Source organism: Lathyrus oleraceus, chromosome 5 (genome assembly GCF_024323335.1).
Source record: "Lathyrus oleraceus cultivar Zhongwan6 chromosome 5, CAAS_Psat_ZW6_1.0, whole genome shotgun sequence".
In the NCBI taxonomy this organism is placed as follows: domain Eukaryota; kingdom Viridiplantae; phylum Streptophyta; class Magnoliopsida; order Fabales; family Fabaceae; genus Lathyrus; species Lathyrus oleraceus.
This window is the reverse complement of record NC_066583.1, coordinates 184304127-184322765: the sequence shown is the minus strand read 5'-3', so window position 1 is coordinate 184322765 and position 18639 is coordinate 184304127. Positions and strand designations below refer to the sequence as shown.

Below are 18639 nucleotides of genomic sequence, written 5' to 3'. Positions count from 1 at the left end.
ATGGAAAACTTCACATGTAAGAGAAATGTTACCCTGCAAGGCAATATCAATCTCATCACATACAACACAAAGGTTAGTGTCAATACAATCATCACATGAATAAACATCATCAAACCTAGATAGGGATGGAAAATCAAGTGAAAACAATTCCGAAAAAGTGTCATCAACCAACTCAGAGATCAATTCAATATTAAAATGGAATGCTCCTCCAAGGGATGTTTCATGGCATCGAAAATGTTAAATTTCACGACAATGTCACCAAATTCCATGGACATGGTTCCATCGTCGACATCAATTTGTGTTTTCACCGTTTTCATGAACGGTCTGCCTACAATGATGGGTGATCTGCTTGAATTTGTTTCTCTATACATGTCTAGAATGTAGAAATCTGTAGGAAAAATCAAGTTATTAACTTGAACAAGCACATCTTCCACTACTCCAATAGGGAGAACATTGCTTCTGTTCGCCAGTTGAATGATTAAACTTGTATGCTGCAAAGGACCAAGATCAAAGTTATTATAAACAGAAGGAGGCATAACATTAATGTCCGCTCCGAAATCAAGCATTCAATTTTCAAATTTACTATCCCCAATGGTACATGGAATATCAAAAGTTCCTGGATCCTTGCACTTTTAGGGTATGGCCTGATTGAGGGGTGAAATAGTAGCTTTATCAAGTGAATGTTTAGGCTGGATAAGGGCTGAAATGTTTCGCCCCAAATTTACTCTCTCATTTCCCTTTAACCTTCTCTTACTTGTGCACAAGTCTTTCATAAATTTTGCATACTTTGGAACATGCTTAATCACATCAAGAAGCGGAATATTTACCGCCACTTTTCTGAACACATCTAAAATCTCTCTCTCTTTGTCTCCCTCATCATTCCTTTTATTTTTCAGTATTATATGTGGGAAGGGAACTGGTGGCACATACTCCTTCTCTTTTTCTTTTTCAGTTTCTACCACAATAGGGGGTTCAGTTTCCATCACAACGGAAGAAGGTTCAGGTGCTACCTCAAGACTTTTTTTATTTTTTTCTGGGGCTGGTTTTGTTACCTTCCCGGATCTCAAGGAAGTTGCACTCACATTAGCATTAGGGCCTTTTGGATTCACAACTGTTTGGGCAGGAAGTTGGCATGATCCAGAGGCTTGCTGCATGGCATTCATTGAAGTGGAAAGTTGTCCAATCTGTGTCTGCAAAGTCTGAATACTGAATCTGTTCGTTGCTGAAATTGGAGATTGTTCACTGCCATTTGCTTGACAAGATCCTCTAATGAAGGTCCGGGAGGTGCAGAGGTGGAGACTTAGGGGTATGACTAATAGTTGTTGGGTGGGCTGTTGGTTTCCATATCGAAGGTTTGGATGGTTCCTCCAATTGGGATGATATTTGTGTAGGAGAAGAGCGATCCAAAACGCAGTAGAATTTAAAAATTTCTCCTTTAGTGATCCTTACGAATGGGCATGATCAATGATAAAATCGTTACCTCTTGTGGAAATTCAAACCTTTGATGCAGATCTATGAAGCGATCACGAACGTTGAATGGTGACAACGCCTCTACTCAGTCCACTCGAACGGATTCCTTCAATCTCAGTGCTAGCTGCTATGAATGAAGGCTTTGAGTGAGAGAGAGAGAGAAACGAAATTACAACATCATAAATGCTTCTGCACAAGGGTTCTATTTATAGAACCACTTGTGTGGGCTGCAAGCTAAAAAGCCCACTTAAGTGTATATGGCCCATATCTTATGATATGCCAAAATCACTTAAGCTTGTGGTACCTTACCATATTTCGTATTCTACTTAAGTACACCGTACCTTACAATGTTCTACAATTCACTTAAGTGCATCGTACCTTACGGTGTTCCTTAGTTACTCTATCTCTCATCAGTCCGTCCTTTTGTGTGTGACCCTGTAGGTTTTCGCGACATTAGCAATTATATTAAATCACGTATTTAACATAATAAACAGTGAGAAGTATCTAGCAACACATCACTGCTACCCGAGACACGAAAATGTCATGTGATTTGACAAATCTTTTTGTGATAATACTTATGTGTATAATTACCCTTTTGCCCTTATGTCTATATTGAACACAAGGCATATATCGTGTCATCCTTGTCTAGTTCAATATTGGACCCGTAGACATTTATCCTGTTACGCAGAATGGGCAAATTCCATCTAGGCCACTCATGTCCCTCAGCATGCTTCGTGGAGTACCCATCAACTGTCTTTATGGTCATCCAGTTACGGAGAATGTTTGATCAACAATAAGGCACTCGACTCTACATCTAGGGTACATAGTGGTTTCAGGTCAAAGGGTGGTATACACCATTATCACCATGAGAATAACTTATGACACTTAGCATAACATTCTATATAGTATTCTCATAGCGGGTCAATCAAGTATAAATATTACTCTCAATATTCAAACTTATGTTTAAGACTTGATAACTCCTTATCCATGATCCATGAGATGTTATCACCAGTCTATATACATAATAGTCTTAATGCTTTAATGTTATCCCACTTCACAACAAAGCTAGACTACGGATACTTTAAGAATAATGTCCTTATGTTTAATGGGATCTCATGATTAAGTCACACTTGATACATTAAACGGACTAGCTATTCTAGGGACTTTCTTAAACAAACATAATAAAGAAAAAGTCTTTTATTATTAATAAATAATTCGATACAAGTACCAAAAGTATTGGCCTCTAGGGCTTACACCAACAATTTGTTGGTGGACAAGTCAGGAATGTTGTACCCTTTCTGATTGTTGCTTTGGTTGAAAAAGTTAGCTGCATATGCTTGAGACAACTGAGTGACCGACTCATCTTGAAGAATAAGACATGTGTTAGTTGGATGTTCAGTAGAAGTACAAATACCACACAACTTTGATGTTTGAGATTTACTCATTGCCATTTGTTTCACTAAAGAAGTAAGCTTTTCAATTCTGGTTTCTAAGCTCTTCAATGCTAGAGGAAACATGAATCTCATTCACACCTTTTGTTTGGACCATAAAATTATTTCTGGTTGTGAGTTATTGGGAGTTGGGTTACATGTTCTCAATCAGGGCTTTGGAAGCAACTGGAGTTTTATCGACAAGTGCTCCACCACTAACAGCATCAAGAATGTTTCTATCCATTGGTAACAATCCCTCATAGAAATACCGAATAAGCAGTTGTTCGGTAATCTGATGTTGAGGGCAGCTGGATACTAATTGTTTGAATCTCTCCCAATACTCAACCAATGACTCATTTCCCCGTCTAATACCACATATTTATTTTCGGATTGACGCAGCCCTGGAGGCAGGAAAGTATCTCTCAAGGAAGACTTTCTTCAGATCATTCCAAGTCGTGACAGAATTCGGATCAAGATAATATAACCAATTCTTGGCAGCACCCTGTAGTAAAAATAGGAAGACTCTCAGCTTGATGTGATCTTCGATGATTCCTTCAGGTCTCAATGGTGTAGAGCAAACAACCTGAAATTCCTTAAGATGCTTATGCGGATCCTCACCTGCAAGACCACTAAACCTTGGCAACAAGTGTATTAAATCAGATTTCAACTCAAAAGGAACAGTAACATCAACATATTCAATACATAAACCATTGTAATTCATATCAGGAGCAGCAAGTTGCCTTAGTGTTCTTTGTTTAGCCATGTTATTAAAAGTAAGTTCAGAATCAGAATCAAATAAGTTATGCAAATAGTCATAATCAACATCGCTAATAGGTGGTGAACTAGTGCTAGCTTGATTTTCTCTACGGCGTACGTGTAAGGCTTTCTCTATCTCAGGATCAAAATAAAAAATATCAGAACAACCAAACCTAGTAGCCAGAACTAATGCAGCAACAAATGCGAAAATGCCAACGTACCTATTAGGCAGAAACAAAAAGAAAGAAGAAATATGATCAAAATAAATTTAGAAAAATACAAAAACTCAAAATTTAATCTAATTAGGAGAAATAAGAATTTTTGAAATTTTTCTGAAGTTTTTCGAGACTATGAAAACAATAAAAAATTCATAAAAAATAGAAAAAAAAGATGAATTTGAGAATTTGAGGGTTGTATCCCGTAACTCTTTCCAAGAGTACGGGACTAATGATCACACGATTTTTCTGCTTCTAGTACACAAAACAGAATTTGAATCGGACATAATTTTTCAGAAAATCGGGTTTTCGAACCAGGTCGGACAAACGGACACGATTTGGCCAAAACACTACAATCGACGCCTATGACTCAACTAATGATTAAAAACAACAAGAATCCCCGACAAAGGCGCCAATTTGATTCGTGTCTCACATGGGTCAAAAACGAGTAATAATATATAGTAAATGGGAAACGACACCTCGAGTATCGTATCACAAGGATTCTTGTATTATCGTTAACCTAATGAAATCTATTATGGGGGATTTATAGTTTAGGGATCGATTTAGAAAACAAAGTAAATAAGTGATTAAAATAAGCGATTACAAAATAAATCAATCTACTAATTTCGATTTCCGGCTAATCACTGGTTTTTACCTACCGATTCCCTAAGCGGATTCGATCTCTATTCGATTCAATTTAGATTGACAACAGCAATAGATATATGATAGATTGATATTCCTATATTCCGAATTAAGCAAATGAATTACTACAATAGTGAATTAAGCAAACACGATTTAACGACAAAGCGACGAAAACGACGTTCAACAATTAGGAATGCAATCATACAAATTTAATCAAAACCATTCCATAAAATACAGATTAAGCAAATGAAATTTCATATAATAGAATTGAAAGAGAACGAAATTAAATTGATAGGATAAAAACCTCAAAGTCCTAGAAATTCGGTTACAGCAGATTGACTCTAGAAGATTAGTTCCTTTACATGATCGCACAAAGCAAAAAGTTATCGTGAATAATGTGTGTTCTCCTACAGTACCGTGGTTGCCCCTTTTAAACAAAATAAGGGTTGCACTTATAATTCAAACTGAGCCGGAAAACCTAAATTTGGCCCAACAAATGGCCCAAAAGAAATTATTTTCTAAAGTACGAAACTTCAACGAATTATTTGAGACGTCTGTACTCCGAATCAGCTTTTAGCTAAAACACAAAAGTTATAGCTCTTTCTCTTAGCTTTCCAACGCATGTCAGAAAGTGCAAAACAACATCCCGTAGCTCAAGTATTAAATAACCGCTAAACTGAAAATAGAAAACGAAAATAGATTAAAGGCAAACATGAACTTAAACCTAAAAACATAATAAAATAGTAAAATAAGTAAAATAAACTAGATAAATGCATAAGTACAATTATAGAAGAATGTGCATCAAAATGCACTGATCAAATTGGTATACAAAAATTGGAGATTTAATGTGATATGTGGTTTGCATAACCATAATTTGTCTTTAAAATTATCCGGACATCCTAGTATCTGTCGACTCAAGCCGAAATAGAAGGAATGTGTTACTGACATGACCTTGAATCTTGTTCAATTGAAAAATATACTCGCGATATTGAAACAAAATGACCCAAAAATATATCAAATATCAAACAAGTGTATAATATTTGGTACCTCACTAACAAGGCGCTTAGGGGGGGATATAACTGAGATGCAACAACTTTTGAAATTTTTGAAAGATAACAGTTACGTGTCTAGGTATCGAACATGCGATGATGGAGTTACTATTAGAGATATTTTTCGGACTCATCATGATTTCATAAAGTTGTTCAACACATTTTCTATGGTGCTCATACTTGATTCAACCTACAAGATCAACAAGTATATACTTATTTTATTGGAGATGGTTCGTGTCACCTCAACTGAGAAGACATATTATGTTGGTTTTTCATTTCTTGAGTGTGAAAATGAGGACAATTTTACTTGGGCGTTAGAGGTGTGTTGGACACTGTTGAAGGTACAAGGTAGATGCCTAAAGTGATTGTTATCGGTTGCGATACCGCATTGATGAATTAGGTTGCAAATGTATTTTCATCTTCTTATGCATTACTTTGTAGGTATCACATGACAAAGAATGTGAGAAGTTAGATTAAACTCGTGGTAGGGACGAAATTGATAGAGTCCGAAGATGGACAAATGGTGAAGGCGGGTGTGTTTGTGGAAAAAATAATGGATGCATGGAATCATATAATAAATTCTTCCACAAAGGAGCTATATGCCGATTTCGTTATTTATTTCAAGAAAGTGTGTGAACAGTATCCAGATTTATTGAAATATATCGAGAGCAGAATTCTTGACCAGGTGAAGGAGAAGATAGTTTGTGCGTGGATTGATAACTTTAGAACTTTAGAAATACAATAACTAACACAGTTGAGTCTGCCATGCTACTTTGAAAAATTGTTTGGGAAATAGTAAGGGGAATTTGTGTAGAGACTGGGACTCCGTGAACCACATGATTCAAAACCAGCATAATGAGATACAAAAAACATTTGGTAGGAGCATCACAATTTTGGAACACAAATTTATAGACAACATTCTATATTCTCAATTGGTTGGTAACATTTCTCAAGCGAGTTTGAGCTATATTTTTCACGAGGCTAAATGAGTTGATAATGTAGGCTTCGATAGCATAAAATGTGGATGCACGATTGTGAAAACATATGGTCTCATATCTGCTTGTGTTATTGCTAAAATGGTGAAACTTTGTGACCCAATAAGAATGGACGAGGTTTGCATTCATTGAAAGAGAAACGAAAGAATGTGAAGCTCGAGTACCGTTCATCGTCGATTAACAACGGAGGAAAGATTGAGCTCAACAAATTTGTGCTCAAAACGCAAGCGGATGTTAGGGCTATGTGGAATAGTATTTCTGTTTCAAAACAAAAATTTTACTCGAGTTGGAAACGACGCTACAAAGATCGGTCGAAGATATTCTGAAGATGTGCAAGTGACCACCGGGATATTGAAATGAAATATTGTAGTTTATGTTGAAATCATCATTGTAATGCTTATTTTATGTTATGGATGTCAATTTTTTTTTGGAAAATTACATTTCTGTTTATTCTGATATTGGTGTGTCTTTCCGGAGATGCAAGTACGGAATTATTTCGGAGATACATTTCTTGAATAAAGTAAACCAAAAAAAATGCGTAATTCAAAATGACATTTATTGAGTGTGTGTTGGGATGCGTCCTAAGATGCATCTCTGAAATCAGGGGGCATTTATAAAAATTCACATGATACATTAAAAATATCTAAGATACCATAAGAAATTTTCTAAATCCAATAACTCCAAAAACAATCAAGACATGAATTGAATCGAGTCCATCAACCATAATATCTCAACACAACTTTACATTAACACCTCATCGAGTCCATCAGCCATGATATATCAACACAACTTTACATTAACACCTCAGGGAACACTAGGTGTTATAATGAAAATTATTGTTGCACAAAATCCAATGAAAAATAAAACTATTAAAAATTGAAAAAGTATATTATAATATATAATATATGGTTTTTGATGTCTTTTTAAATTATGTGATTTAAAAGATTAAAGAAATCTTGTATCTTTCAATGCACCTTGAATCACTCCATCCCTTATAAATCAAACAATCACTCTAAAATCTTTGGAAATTTGAAATCATCCTCATAAATCTTCAAAATCCCTAAACCTCAATTATTTACACGTTTTTCGTTGAAATTGACGCCATTGTCGAGAACTTTGTTGATTTTAACCATATTCTAATCATAGGGATTGTATCCTCGTGTTCTGACCTTTGCGTTCCTGCGTTTCTGACCTTTATGCGACCTAGCGTAAAAAAATCAAATTTTTAAAAAATCGAGTCTAATGTATGACTACAAAAATCTGATGCATTGTTGATATTTACATGTTTGTTGCAAAATACTTGTTCAAATATACTCCTTAATAAATTTAAAAAAAATCCACAACAAAATACTTTAGATGCATATCCCAAAACAGTCTTTTTCATTAAAAAAAAATGGTGTATCTAGAATGGATCTTTGAAATTACATATAATACGGGTGAATCAATCATTTGATTAGAATAGTGTTGTTAATATTTGAGAAAACTGAGAGATAAGAGGTGGTGTTGAAGATTGCATCTGTGCTTGAAATCAGCAATTAAATGGTTTGACGACGACAGAAGCTTTTTTTCATTTCACATTTTCTTTTGGAAATCTTAAGACATGTGGCACCATGCCATGTAAAGCGTGAGATTGATGATTTAGAACGGCTGAAAGGCATGGGTGCAGTAGGCACCATAAAGCCAGACAAATTCAAAATTTGAGTTTCAAATTTTCCCAAAAACAGTTATTAATAGTAATTAGTAACATGTAATGAATGAATTTTCCCCTTCCCAATTTTTTAAAAAAAATTGTAAAATTAAAAATGTAAAAACTAGAATCTTATAAAATAGGTCCAACATTATTATCATGCAACACAGAAAAATTGTTTCAAGCAGCCGTGTAAAAAATCCATAGAATTATTGCAATATCATCTAAACGGGATGGTCTTGAAAAATAATTTTCACCTAATATACCAAAGGAACTTTGAAGCAACAAAACACGTATGTATACCAAGGCAAAGTAGGGGGCGGTTAAAAAGCAACATAAAACGAGTTGCAAAAGCACAAACATTAAACAAACCAGAGAAGTCAGGATTGATACCAGCTTTAAAGTTTTTTATTATATTAAATAAACTCAACTTACAAGTCGTATTAAGCCCCTTCTCCATTCATGCAGAACAGAGTGTGACCTATACGAGATATACTACCTTCCATGACATGCTCATGCACAAACATATGCAAAAATAAGAGAAATGAAATGTGAGGGAACAGATGCATGGAGTGTCTGAAAAGCGCATTTCTAGGGGAATACGAATACCATTTCATTTTATTTCCTCGCTCAAAATGAAGCAACATAAAAGGGGGAAGAAATTGAAAACCTGATGGATAAAAAGCATAGAAGAAATAGAAATTGTCTCAATGTGTACTTTCAGGAGAATGATGTATCCGGCTAATTATTAGCGACTCAGACTCATTTGAACCAAGCATCAAAGCATCACAAGCTTTGGGAGACCCATCCTCAAAAACTAAGGGATTACCCTTTGTGTCACCAAAACCCAGTTTTTCATCCGGATATTGGGAAAACCCAGTAACTGAGGAATCGATATTCATACTTTTACACTCTTCATGCAAAGTGGGGGCCAGCGGTGCTTCTTCACTTTTTGCTGCAATGGAGTGATTGTCCTCAGCATCCCCTGAATTCAGCTGATCAAATGTGACTTCATCCTCTTCCTTTGGCAAAGCCGCTAACGCTGCTTCTTGGTTCTCAGGACCAGGTGATGGACTAGGCATGTCTATCTTCATCAAAGTATGGGTACAATCACCATCTTGCTCCATTGGGCTGCAAGTTTGATTGATCTCTTCCAACTGCACCTTTGCAGGAGATAGAGTTTCGACTTCCCTTGGTTGTTGTAATACAGGTGCTGGCGCATCTTTTGTTGCATCAGAAGCTGAGACAGAAACTTGCCTATTCTCCAAACTGGAAATAGGAACTGGCTCGTCCATTTGCACCTGGTTGGCATTGGAGGATGCTGCAAATATATCTACATCCCCCTTACTAGGTAATTTCACCCTATGCTTCTTGTATAGATCCATGGCTCTCTGCAGATTGGAAAAAATATCAACCCATCAACAGTCCAGCATTTCAGTATTTATGCATTCAAAGAATTGAAGTCAGCAAAACGGATAACTTCAGGAAGGTGTTTAGGATGGCAATACTTCGCGAGTAAGAGAAGAATATAGCTAGAAGTCTAGAGGAAACAAAAGCATTCTTATGTATTTTAGCAGTTTTACCTGGAAGATAGAATTATCAACTACTGGAAAGGGCGAATGTCTTGCAAGAGTGGCGGCGTACTTCTGTTGTGCCCTTGAACCATTCTGTCAAGTCACGGGAAAGGAAACACTGATAATGTCAGACTGCATTGCATTTATAATTTAAAAATAGATAATAATTTAAATAAATACACAAGGTCAGCCAAACAACCAAATTGAATTTACTTCTCAGGAGATTAAATAATTTTCAGACCAAACGACAACTAATTTTTGTTGAGGCTTTATAAGTTTTGGAAGAAAATGAAGGAAAGCATGAAAGTTTTCTAGTATTTATACCTTCAAGGATAGTTCAGTACTAGCAACAACATCATTGGACGCTTTCTTGTCAGCATTCAGAGCACAAACACACTGGTCATACAACTCTGGCAGTACTAGGTCTTCTGAAATGTCAAGTTTGGAAAGGTAGAAACGGGTAAAAAGAGAAGAATTGTCTTCGGGTGTCAAAGTATCAGGCACCTTTTCAAAATCAGTTGTGGTCAAGGAGTTCAAAGGTACTTTTCTTGGAGAACTAACACTGGACAACTTTGTTTCAGGAGATTTTTCATGAGATTCATCATGTTTGTGTTCATCCTGAGACGCCCGAGTAGTCTGGTGAGGTACATCACTGTCAATAAGAACAGGACCTGATTCATCTTTGCAGGCTGGTGAAGGCAAGTCTTTCTTTGAATCACTATTCTGTTCTTTCCAATTCTCTGAACCAGACTCCCATCCATGGCTATTTGTTGGGTGCCTGCTTCTGTCCCAATCAGAACCACCATACATATGAGGATCATCTCTGGAAATCCCATTATTGTTGTTATCCCATCCATGCAGATGAGCAGGACCTGTACCATCCATCAAATTTGGCCACACAAGTGGGCGCAAGTGACCTGGAAACCTGTCAGCATCAGCAATATGGTAGGGAATACCAGCATGGTTAACATCCAATGGAGCCCTAACGCCAAAGAGAGGTTGAGATGAAAACTGTGGCATCATTGTTTGAAAAGCTCCATGACCTGGCCCAGGTGGGAAGGGAACAAATCCATTTGGTACATGTGAAGTCCAGTTTGGAGCTGCCCTCCAGGAATTGCCTCCGTGCGCTCTAACAAAGGCAGGTTCATTACTTCTCCTGTATCTTGTATTAGAGTTATCTCTACCATCATCCTCTAAAGAACTCATATAGGGTCTGTCTAGTGCAGCTCTGAAACCATGGGGGGGAGGAATTACTGGTAAATTGTTCTGATTCCTACCATAGAAAGTAGTGTCTGCTTGAGAGGGCTCATCCAATAGTGATTTCTCTAGAGTCAACTCACGGCCAAGTCTATCATCTGAAGAGACATCTCTTGCATCAGTACTGTTCCTTCTTCCACTTTCGTCAATTTCAAGATTCCGCTTAACACTTTTATTCAGATATCTGCGTTCAATGCTTGTTGAAGAAGGAGATCTTTCCATCAAGCCCATTGGCGATGCCTTGGCACTGGAAGACCTTTCAGTTGCCAAGTCTCCTGCAGGACATTCATCTATTTTAATGGGCTTCTCCATTAATTTGTATTTAGGGCCTCTATCTGAAATCCCGGAGTAACCATCTCTTGAGGATTTGGTTCTCTGTTCTATAGTGTCTCTATACTTCATATCATCAGCATTTGCATTTCTGAAACACGGGAAAAATAGCAAACACAATTATAATTAATAGTAATGGTAAAATCCCCATGGTTGCGCTTCTGTGAGCAAAAATGCAATTAGACCTAATCATAAAATTTAAGCCGTACAACGCAATATTTCAAACGTCACCAACAAACTCATTTTACACTTTCCCTGTTTGGCAAAGCAAAAGAAATTTCCATAAAACTTCCTAAAAACCTCCCATATTAAAAAAATTATGGTATACTTGGTAATTAACAACATAAGATGGCTTAAGATTATGTTTATAAACAATGCCAGAAATCATAATTGGAACTAAGCAAAGCTAAATCACACGACAAATCTTTATTTGCCATAATACAACACCTTGAAAAACACATGAAGCCAAAAAAATGCACAAATATAAATTGCTAAATGTCACCTGAAAAGAACCGACACTGCAAAGGAAATATGAGCCTACAAAGTTAGAATGATACAACAAAACTTTCAAGAAAATTAAAAAGTACCTATATTCATCTTTTCCAATATGTGCATTGGATGCAGGAGAAGATCTGTGTTTACTGCTAGTTCCAGTTGAATCTGCATGAGCTTGTCGAGGTAGAGACCTTCCCCTGTCAATATCAGAATCAGCCCTACTGCTGGTCAAACTCCTCTTCTCTGTGTCGGGATAGTAGCTTTTAGCTGCTCTAGCTTTAGGATCACTATAATCATCACGATCATCCAACGTCCTTTTCTTTGTCCCGCCATCTTTGCCTCTTCCACTTCTATCATCCCCATGTGACCCATCACGGTCACGATGACGATCACGGTCTCTGTCTCGTTCACGGTCCCGGTCCCAGTCCCATTCTCTATCTCTATCTCTGTCATAATCATGATCCCTGTCATAATCATAATCACGATCACGTTCATGGCGGCGCTCACGATCACGAACATATTCAAAATCACGGTCTCGTTCTCCATCTCGATCACGATAATGGTCCCTATCGCTCTCTGGATGCTTAGTTCTCTTTGGTCGTGATTCCAAATTATTCTTTTCTTCCCTTGCATGTTTATCATCAGACCTAATGGTAGTATGGTCTTTTGATGGACGCTCGTCACGTTGCTTGTCATGTCGATGTTTGTTCTCCTTGTCCTTTTCCTCCCTATATTTGTCTCTATATTTTTCATCGCTTCGTCTATCATCCTTTTTCTTTCCATCCTTGGCAATGTCATCCCTGGAAGATAGATGTCTCTCATAACCATCACCGACCTCATCTTGAATCTTATCCCCATCACCATAGCCATCTCTTTTCTTCCTCAATCGCTTCTCAAGCTGGATATCTTGTTCAGGGCTTCGCAACTCGTCTGTTTTTTTGGAATCTGCAAAAATAATTTAAGACAAATAAAATCAACAACTTCCTTCTGACACGCAGTCCAAGAAAAACATTGTGAATCAAATGGAGAACATTACAAAAAAGAAAAAGAAAAACATTAACTGACAGCATTTTCAAATGACAGATTGCAGGGCAACACAATTGCAACAGTGCATAAAAACAATCAGAAGCGAACATGACACTGTGTAAAATGATATATTGCTAGGAATAAAATTAACTGTGTAATTATGATATATAATATGATTTTAACAAAAGGATTGAAAGGAGTTGGAAACATTACACAATATCACTATCTTCATATTGTGTAGAGATTATACTAAAGCTTTCTATATTATAAAATTAAAGTACGTATGTTTGGATAGAAAGTGATCGGTATGATAAAAAAAGAAGGTAGTATGATAAAAGGTGATCGGTATAATAAAACACTTAAGAAAGGTGGAATGACAACCTGAAGACACAAGTTTTCAACATATAGGGAAAATGACCAACCAAAGTAACCAAATTTACTAGGTAAAATCAATTGTACTATTATAGTTAAAAAGATTCACTCGACAGCAGAGATTCAAATTCAACAATGAGAGAACAAAATATGCAATAGACATAATGCAGCATATAAAACATTGATAAGTTCAGCAATTAATTCATGAATATTACGAAGATTTAAAGATCTCAAAAGAGAAGAAATTATAGAAAGAAAAACATTGTAGCATGCCAGCGACATAATATTACAAAACAATTGAATCATTCAAATTTCCATATGTGATCATCTCAATTTTACTATATGAACAGCATTGAGGTCTACATGACGTAATTTAGTGGATACAATTTTGATATTATGTTTATTAAACATCGCATTTGATCTCTAATATAGTAATTTTGTTTAATTACCAAAAGATTTACCCATAAAAACCAATGACCATCAGCCATTGAGGAAAACGTACTTATTTCATTTTAAATCTCAGGGTTAATGATTCCACATTGCTTTTAACTGCCAATCTATATCAATTAGAAAATACTCCATGTCTTTGGTGAAAGCTTTGCTTACTTGAGCGATGGTATCTAAACAAAGAGTTTGCCACAAGTACAACACAATTAATATAGGATTAAAATTAGCTTCTTTTATTCACCAAAAGAAGATGGACATGGTATGAGATAAAAATAGATAATGCAGTTCTGATTGTACAAATACTACGCAACCACAGCATGATTGGATCCCTTCACAATAAAATTTATCTCTCATTCAGTAAAGGTTATCATGTTATTCAGAATAACTTATGTAGTTAGTGGCTGATTGCAGAGCGATGCAGCCAACCCTCAACATTATTGCGGTGAGGCAGTGGCAGTTCAGCTGCTTTGCTGGACCTTAGGGCAACAATATAAGCAATTCTTACCCTACACTTACAATAGCTTAAAAATAGAATAATACAAAAGATAAAACATGTTTTCATAACTAACAATCAAAGTTCATTGTTCCTAATTTTCGAACCAAAGATAAAGCAAATTAGCAAATACATTCTAGCCTCCAAAGCTAAAGACTAAAATAATTCATCTGTGTATTTATAATAAATCATATAAGTGATTCCTTAACCCAGTAAAGTTCTAAGAATCGCTATCTCCAAATGGACAAAAATAATTAAAAAAAGGCTATGAGTGGAGGACATATTTTGGTTTTTCAGCACTTCCTTCTAGTTGTGGTTGAAGCCACAATGATGAGAGCTACAATCTCTACATTAAAGCACAACAGAATTCTCCGTGGTGTGCAATTCCACTAAGCATCACAAATGCAATGTGGCAGCTATAGCCGCCGTTTACTACAAAAAAAAATAAGACGACCAGACTCTACTTATACTCCTGAAACATGGGGCTTTATAACTTATACTCCTGAAACATGGTGCTTAATAAAAGGATCTGTTACAAGAGGGAGTCTAACTTTATTGGTGGTATTTCAAAAAGAATATCATAAGGTGTGAAATTGGTGGAAGGACCTGTACATTAATACTAACATCAACAAACAGAATGAAAGGAATAAGGATAAACCCCATTAAGTGTATAGGGAGTGGATCATAAGGAGGGGAAAACATCAGTATGTGAACACACATATGAGAAAAATCAGAATTTGGTATTGGATATTGAAAGTAACACTATCATTAGCAGCAAGAAAAATTGGTCAAAAACAATTGCATAACTATTACAAACTTTGTTTTTATTCATAAATCATAATATGACACATATAAAGCTTTCAACTTGGTACCAATTCCAGTGTGAGGCTGATAGTTCTAAATAAAAATCAAGAAAGCAAAATGTGCTTAGTTTTAGTTCAAAACAAATAATAAATGCAAGAACAATCAGCACAGACATACCACAAATGAATTAAAGTAATCATACCATTATTTTCAGGCACTTGCTTGGATAAGCGCTGCTCTTGGTCATCAACAGATTCCTCGATTCTGCCTTCTTTAAACTTCCTATCCTTCTCCTTCTCCTTCTCCAAGTTCTCCTTCCGACCAGTTGATGAAGAGTCTTTATGCTTCCCACTGCTCCTCTTCACCTCCTCACCCTCACCGTGACCTCCCACACTCCCATCCCTCCTCTTACTGCTCTTGGAATCCCCAATGGCCTTGGATTTCTTGGACCCTTCGTCGCCACCATTCCACCTATCTCCTCCTCCACTCTCCTTGCGCCGCTTGGAAGACGAACCATACTCATCGGAAAACTCACCGTTCCCGTGCACCTCCTTCGAATCCAATCTCCGCTTCTCAACAGAACTTGAATCTTTCGCAGCCTTAGCAGAACTCTCCCTCTCCTCCTTGTTCTTCCGATCTTTGACGCCGGAATCTTTCTCGGAGTCAGAGTAGTCCCTCGAACTATGCTTACTGGATTTGTGCTTCGAACTTCGCGGCATCGCGGAAGCAAAAACCCCAAACCCTATTCTTCAAATTCAAATCAAACGAAACGCACCAAATCCTCGAAACCCTAATTTGACGAAATGAACTAATAAGGTGAAACCCTACCAGAGAAACAAATTAGAGAAAAAGAATATCCACCGGAGAAAGGCTTAACCGGAAAATAGATCTCCGAGATCGAATGCGACCGAAATTACGGCGAAGAAGGTTCGGGTCGGTTAGGGTTAAATGTGGAACAAAACACATAAATGTTGAGTTCAACAGTAGAAGAAGAAAAGCGCAACAAAATCCAAAACTCGAAAAGTTTCTCTCTCTCGGAATGAGTGAGTTTGTGATTTTAGTTTTTCTTTTTTGTATTTGCTTTATTATCGGTGTTAATGAGACTTGGGGAGGACCTTGGGTGAGAAGGATAATGGGTAAATATGTTGACGAAATTACCCTTTTGTATCTTAAGTAATGACAGTGGTATCCGTGTGCGGCGCGAGTTTTGTGTTTGGTTAGGTTACGGTGTGCCGTCCAATGAGAGACTAGACACGTCGTTTCTTAGACTTGTCATATGATCGCTTGCAATTCCTTAGATCTGCGTGGGTCTTGTTTCAATTAGATCCCTTTAAACCCATTCATTTTTTACTCCTTCCAAAATTATATTAATTTTGCAATATATTTTTAATCATCTTAGCCTAAAAATGATTGGATGGATTTTATATATATATATATATATATATATAATTGAGACAAATACGATGAATTTGATTTTTTAATATTATATTTTAACATACATCTTATATTTTACATCAAATATATAACTTTACCGTATTTTTATAAGATTATTATTAATAATAATAAATTAAATTTTGTAATTTTAATATTTAAAAACCGATTTAAAATAAAATGCATTTAATAGGTTTCAATTGATTTAAGTTTTCATCCGAAACTAGATGAACTATATTTATTTTAATCTTTGAATAGGATGAATTTTACTTTAAAATAAATACAACAACCCTAAACATTCATAATCCACATTATAAAACTTTTACACCGACAATTTTATTATGTTTGAATACAAAATATTTTATTTAATTGATTTTTATCATTTTAGCAAAATTTTCTTCTAGATATATTAGAATTTATTTCACACGCAATAGTCAAATTTAAAAACTTGTTTAAAAAATCTTAGTTAAATTTCGCTTGAATCAATGTATTTGAAATCAATGAAAAGTAATTTCTATTCCAATATATTAAAAAGTTGAAACGAAAGATACAAGGTATTTAGATGTTTTAGATTTTTTAATTATATTTTAGCAGATAAGATGTGATCGTCATAATTGTCTTTTAGTTATTAACTAAAATTATAATTTATTCTATATAAAAAAGTTTCAATAAATCTGAGTCGATTATAGCAAATCAATTGTTGAAAATGTGTATCTTGTGTTTTTTTAAGTCTATTTGGTGTTAAGAGTGTTCAAATTTTAATAGATTTAATTAAAGTTGAAATTGATCGGAAGAAAAAAACATACAATTGAATAATAGATTTATTTTTCAAAAGTTAACCTAGATATTTTTTTTTATTAGTATGATATATTGTACCAATCTATCTTTTTCAAAGAATATTGTAAATTTATTATTTTCTATTGGTATATTTGTAAAGGGTCTATGAGAGATGATAGAGGAGATAGATAATACCTTGTGTTGCCATAAAGTTCTCTTAAACACTTGTTTATTAAATCGATCGGCCATTTATCAAATGTGTTGTCCTTGTTTTGAATTTGTCGTCTTCCTCGGCGAGGAGTCTCACAATGGGAGGACCATATTCCGTAACGGAACAGAAGGAGGCATTTGATCACATTTTTCACAATAATAGTGGACTAATTGTCCACTCTCGCGTCATTTTAGTGATGGTTGATATTTTAAAGGGGGCTAAGATCCAATCTTAACACCGCTATAAATACCTCAACACTAAAGTAGAGAAGGACAGTTTCATTCTGATACAAAAAACCATATACATCGAGTTTCTCACCCCTTAAGTGAGTTAGCTCTCATCCTTAAAATAAACCTTAAAACCCTTGACAACCCTTAATCGTTAGGGTTGTCACGTATTGTACCTTTTAGCAAGTACAATTGGTGCCCATCATGGGGCCTAGTAAAACTGACCTGGGCCACCGCAACACTATCATGTTAGATCATTGTCCTCGCGTTCAACCTCTTTGATCGCCATGGTGAACAAAAGGACAACAACTTCAACCAGCAAAGACACTGAAGGCTAGAAGAGCAACATAATAGAGATGTGCGCTGCTATGGAAGATATATGTCACCAGGACCAAGCTTTTGAGGATAATGTCCTCCATATCCAACATCGCTAACAAGAGGTAGACCCCTTAGACGAGGTGGAGATGTTAGACCCTTAAACTGTTTTAGACGATATATGGGAGACACTCATTCTATAGAACTTTAACCCTATTTCATTGGCCAAGTTAGATAGGTGCAGCGACCCATATGAACATGTCGCTTCCATCAACACGCATATTAAAGTTCCATGTCCCTAATACATTCAGGGGGAGAGCCCAAATACGATTTTGTTGTTTATCTTGTCGCTTTCGTTTTATTTTATTGTTTATTAAGTCTCCTTCATGATTGCACATCTCTGAATTAAGTTTTAAATCGATTCGTTTTTTTAGCACACATAATTCAGTTTTTATATTTGAGCTTTATCATGATGCAATTTATCAATTGGTTGAGTTAGTGGAACAAGAACCATATGTATTGTTGATTCAGGTTAGGTTGAAAGGAAAACCTCAAAGTATTTTAAAAATCATGAAAAAATGAGATTTTATGTGCATGACTCGGATCATGTACATATCCTAACTCGAATCAAATTAA

At 35.9% G+C, this 18639-nt stretch overlaps 1 protein-coding gene across 2 annotated transcripts; it reads right to left on the bottom strand.

The window, feature by feature from the left end:
* Positions 1 to 8641: 8641 nt before the first annotated feature.
* Positions 8642 to 16225, bottom strand: LOC127082099 (uncharacterized). 2 transcript variants are annotated; one of them, XM_051022329.1, is made up of 6 exons: positions 15920 to 16183; positions 15245 to 15832; positions 11993 to 12845; positions 10143 to 11496; positions 9828 to 9911; positions 8642 to 9635 (listed from the first exon to the last, which is right to left on the bottom strand). In XM_051022329.1, the coding sequence occupies exons 2-6, from the start codon at positions 15759 to 15761 to the stop codon at positions 8952 to 8954; spliced, it is 3492 nt and encodes a 1163-aa protein (XP_050878286.1). In that variant the 5' UTR covers positions 15762 to 15832; positions 15920 to 16183; the 3' UTR covers positions 8642 to 8951. The 2 variants fall into 2 exon arrangements, with proteins under 2 accessions (XP_050878286.1, XP_050878284.1); XM_051022327.1 differs by having other exon boundaries at positions 15245 to 16225.
* Positions 16226 to 18639: the final 2414 nt, after the last annotated feature.

Excerpts from the sequence above, each read along its gene's own strand:
- LOC127082099 (XM_051022327.1), bottom strand. The coding sequence starts at position 15,761 with ATGCCGCGAAGTTCGAAGCACAAATCCAGTAAGCATAGTTCGAGGGAC. Across the intron at positions 12,846-15,244 it reads GCAAGTGCCTGAAAATAATG|ATTCCAAAAAAACAGACGAG; the intron begins GTATGATTACTT and ends TTATTTTTGCAG. Across the intron at positions 9,912-10,142 it reads GTACTGAACTATCCTTGAAG|AATGGTTCAAGGGCACAACA; the intron begins GTATAAATACTA and ends GTGACTTGACAG.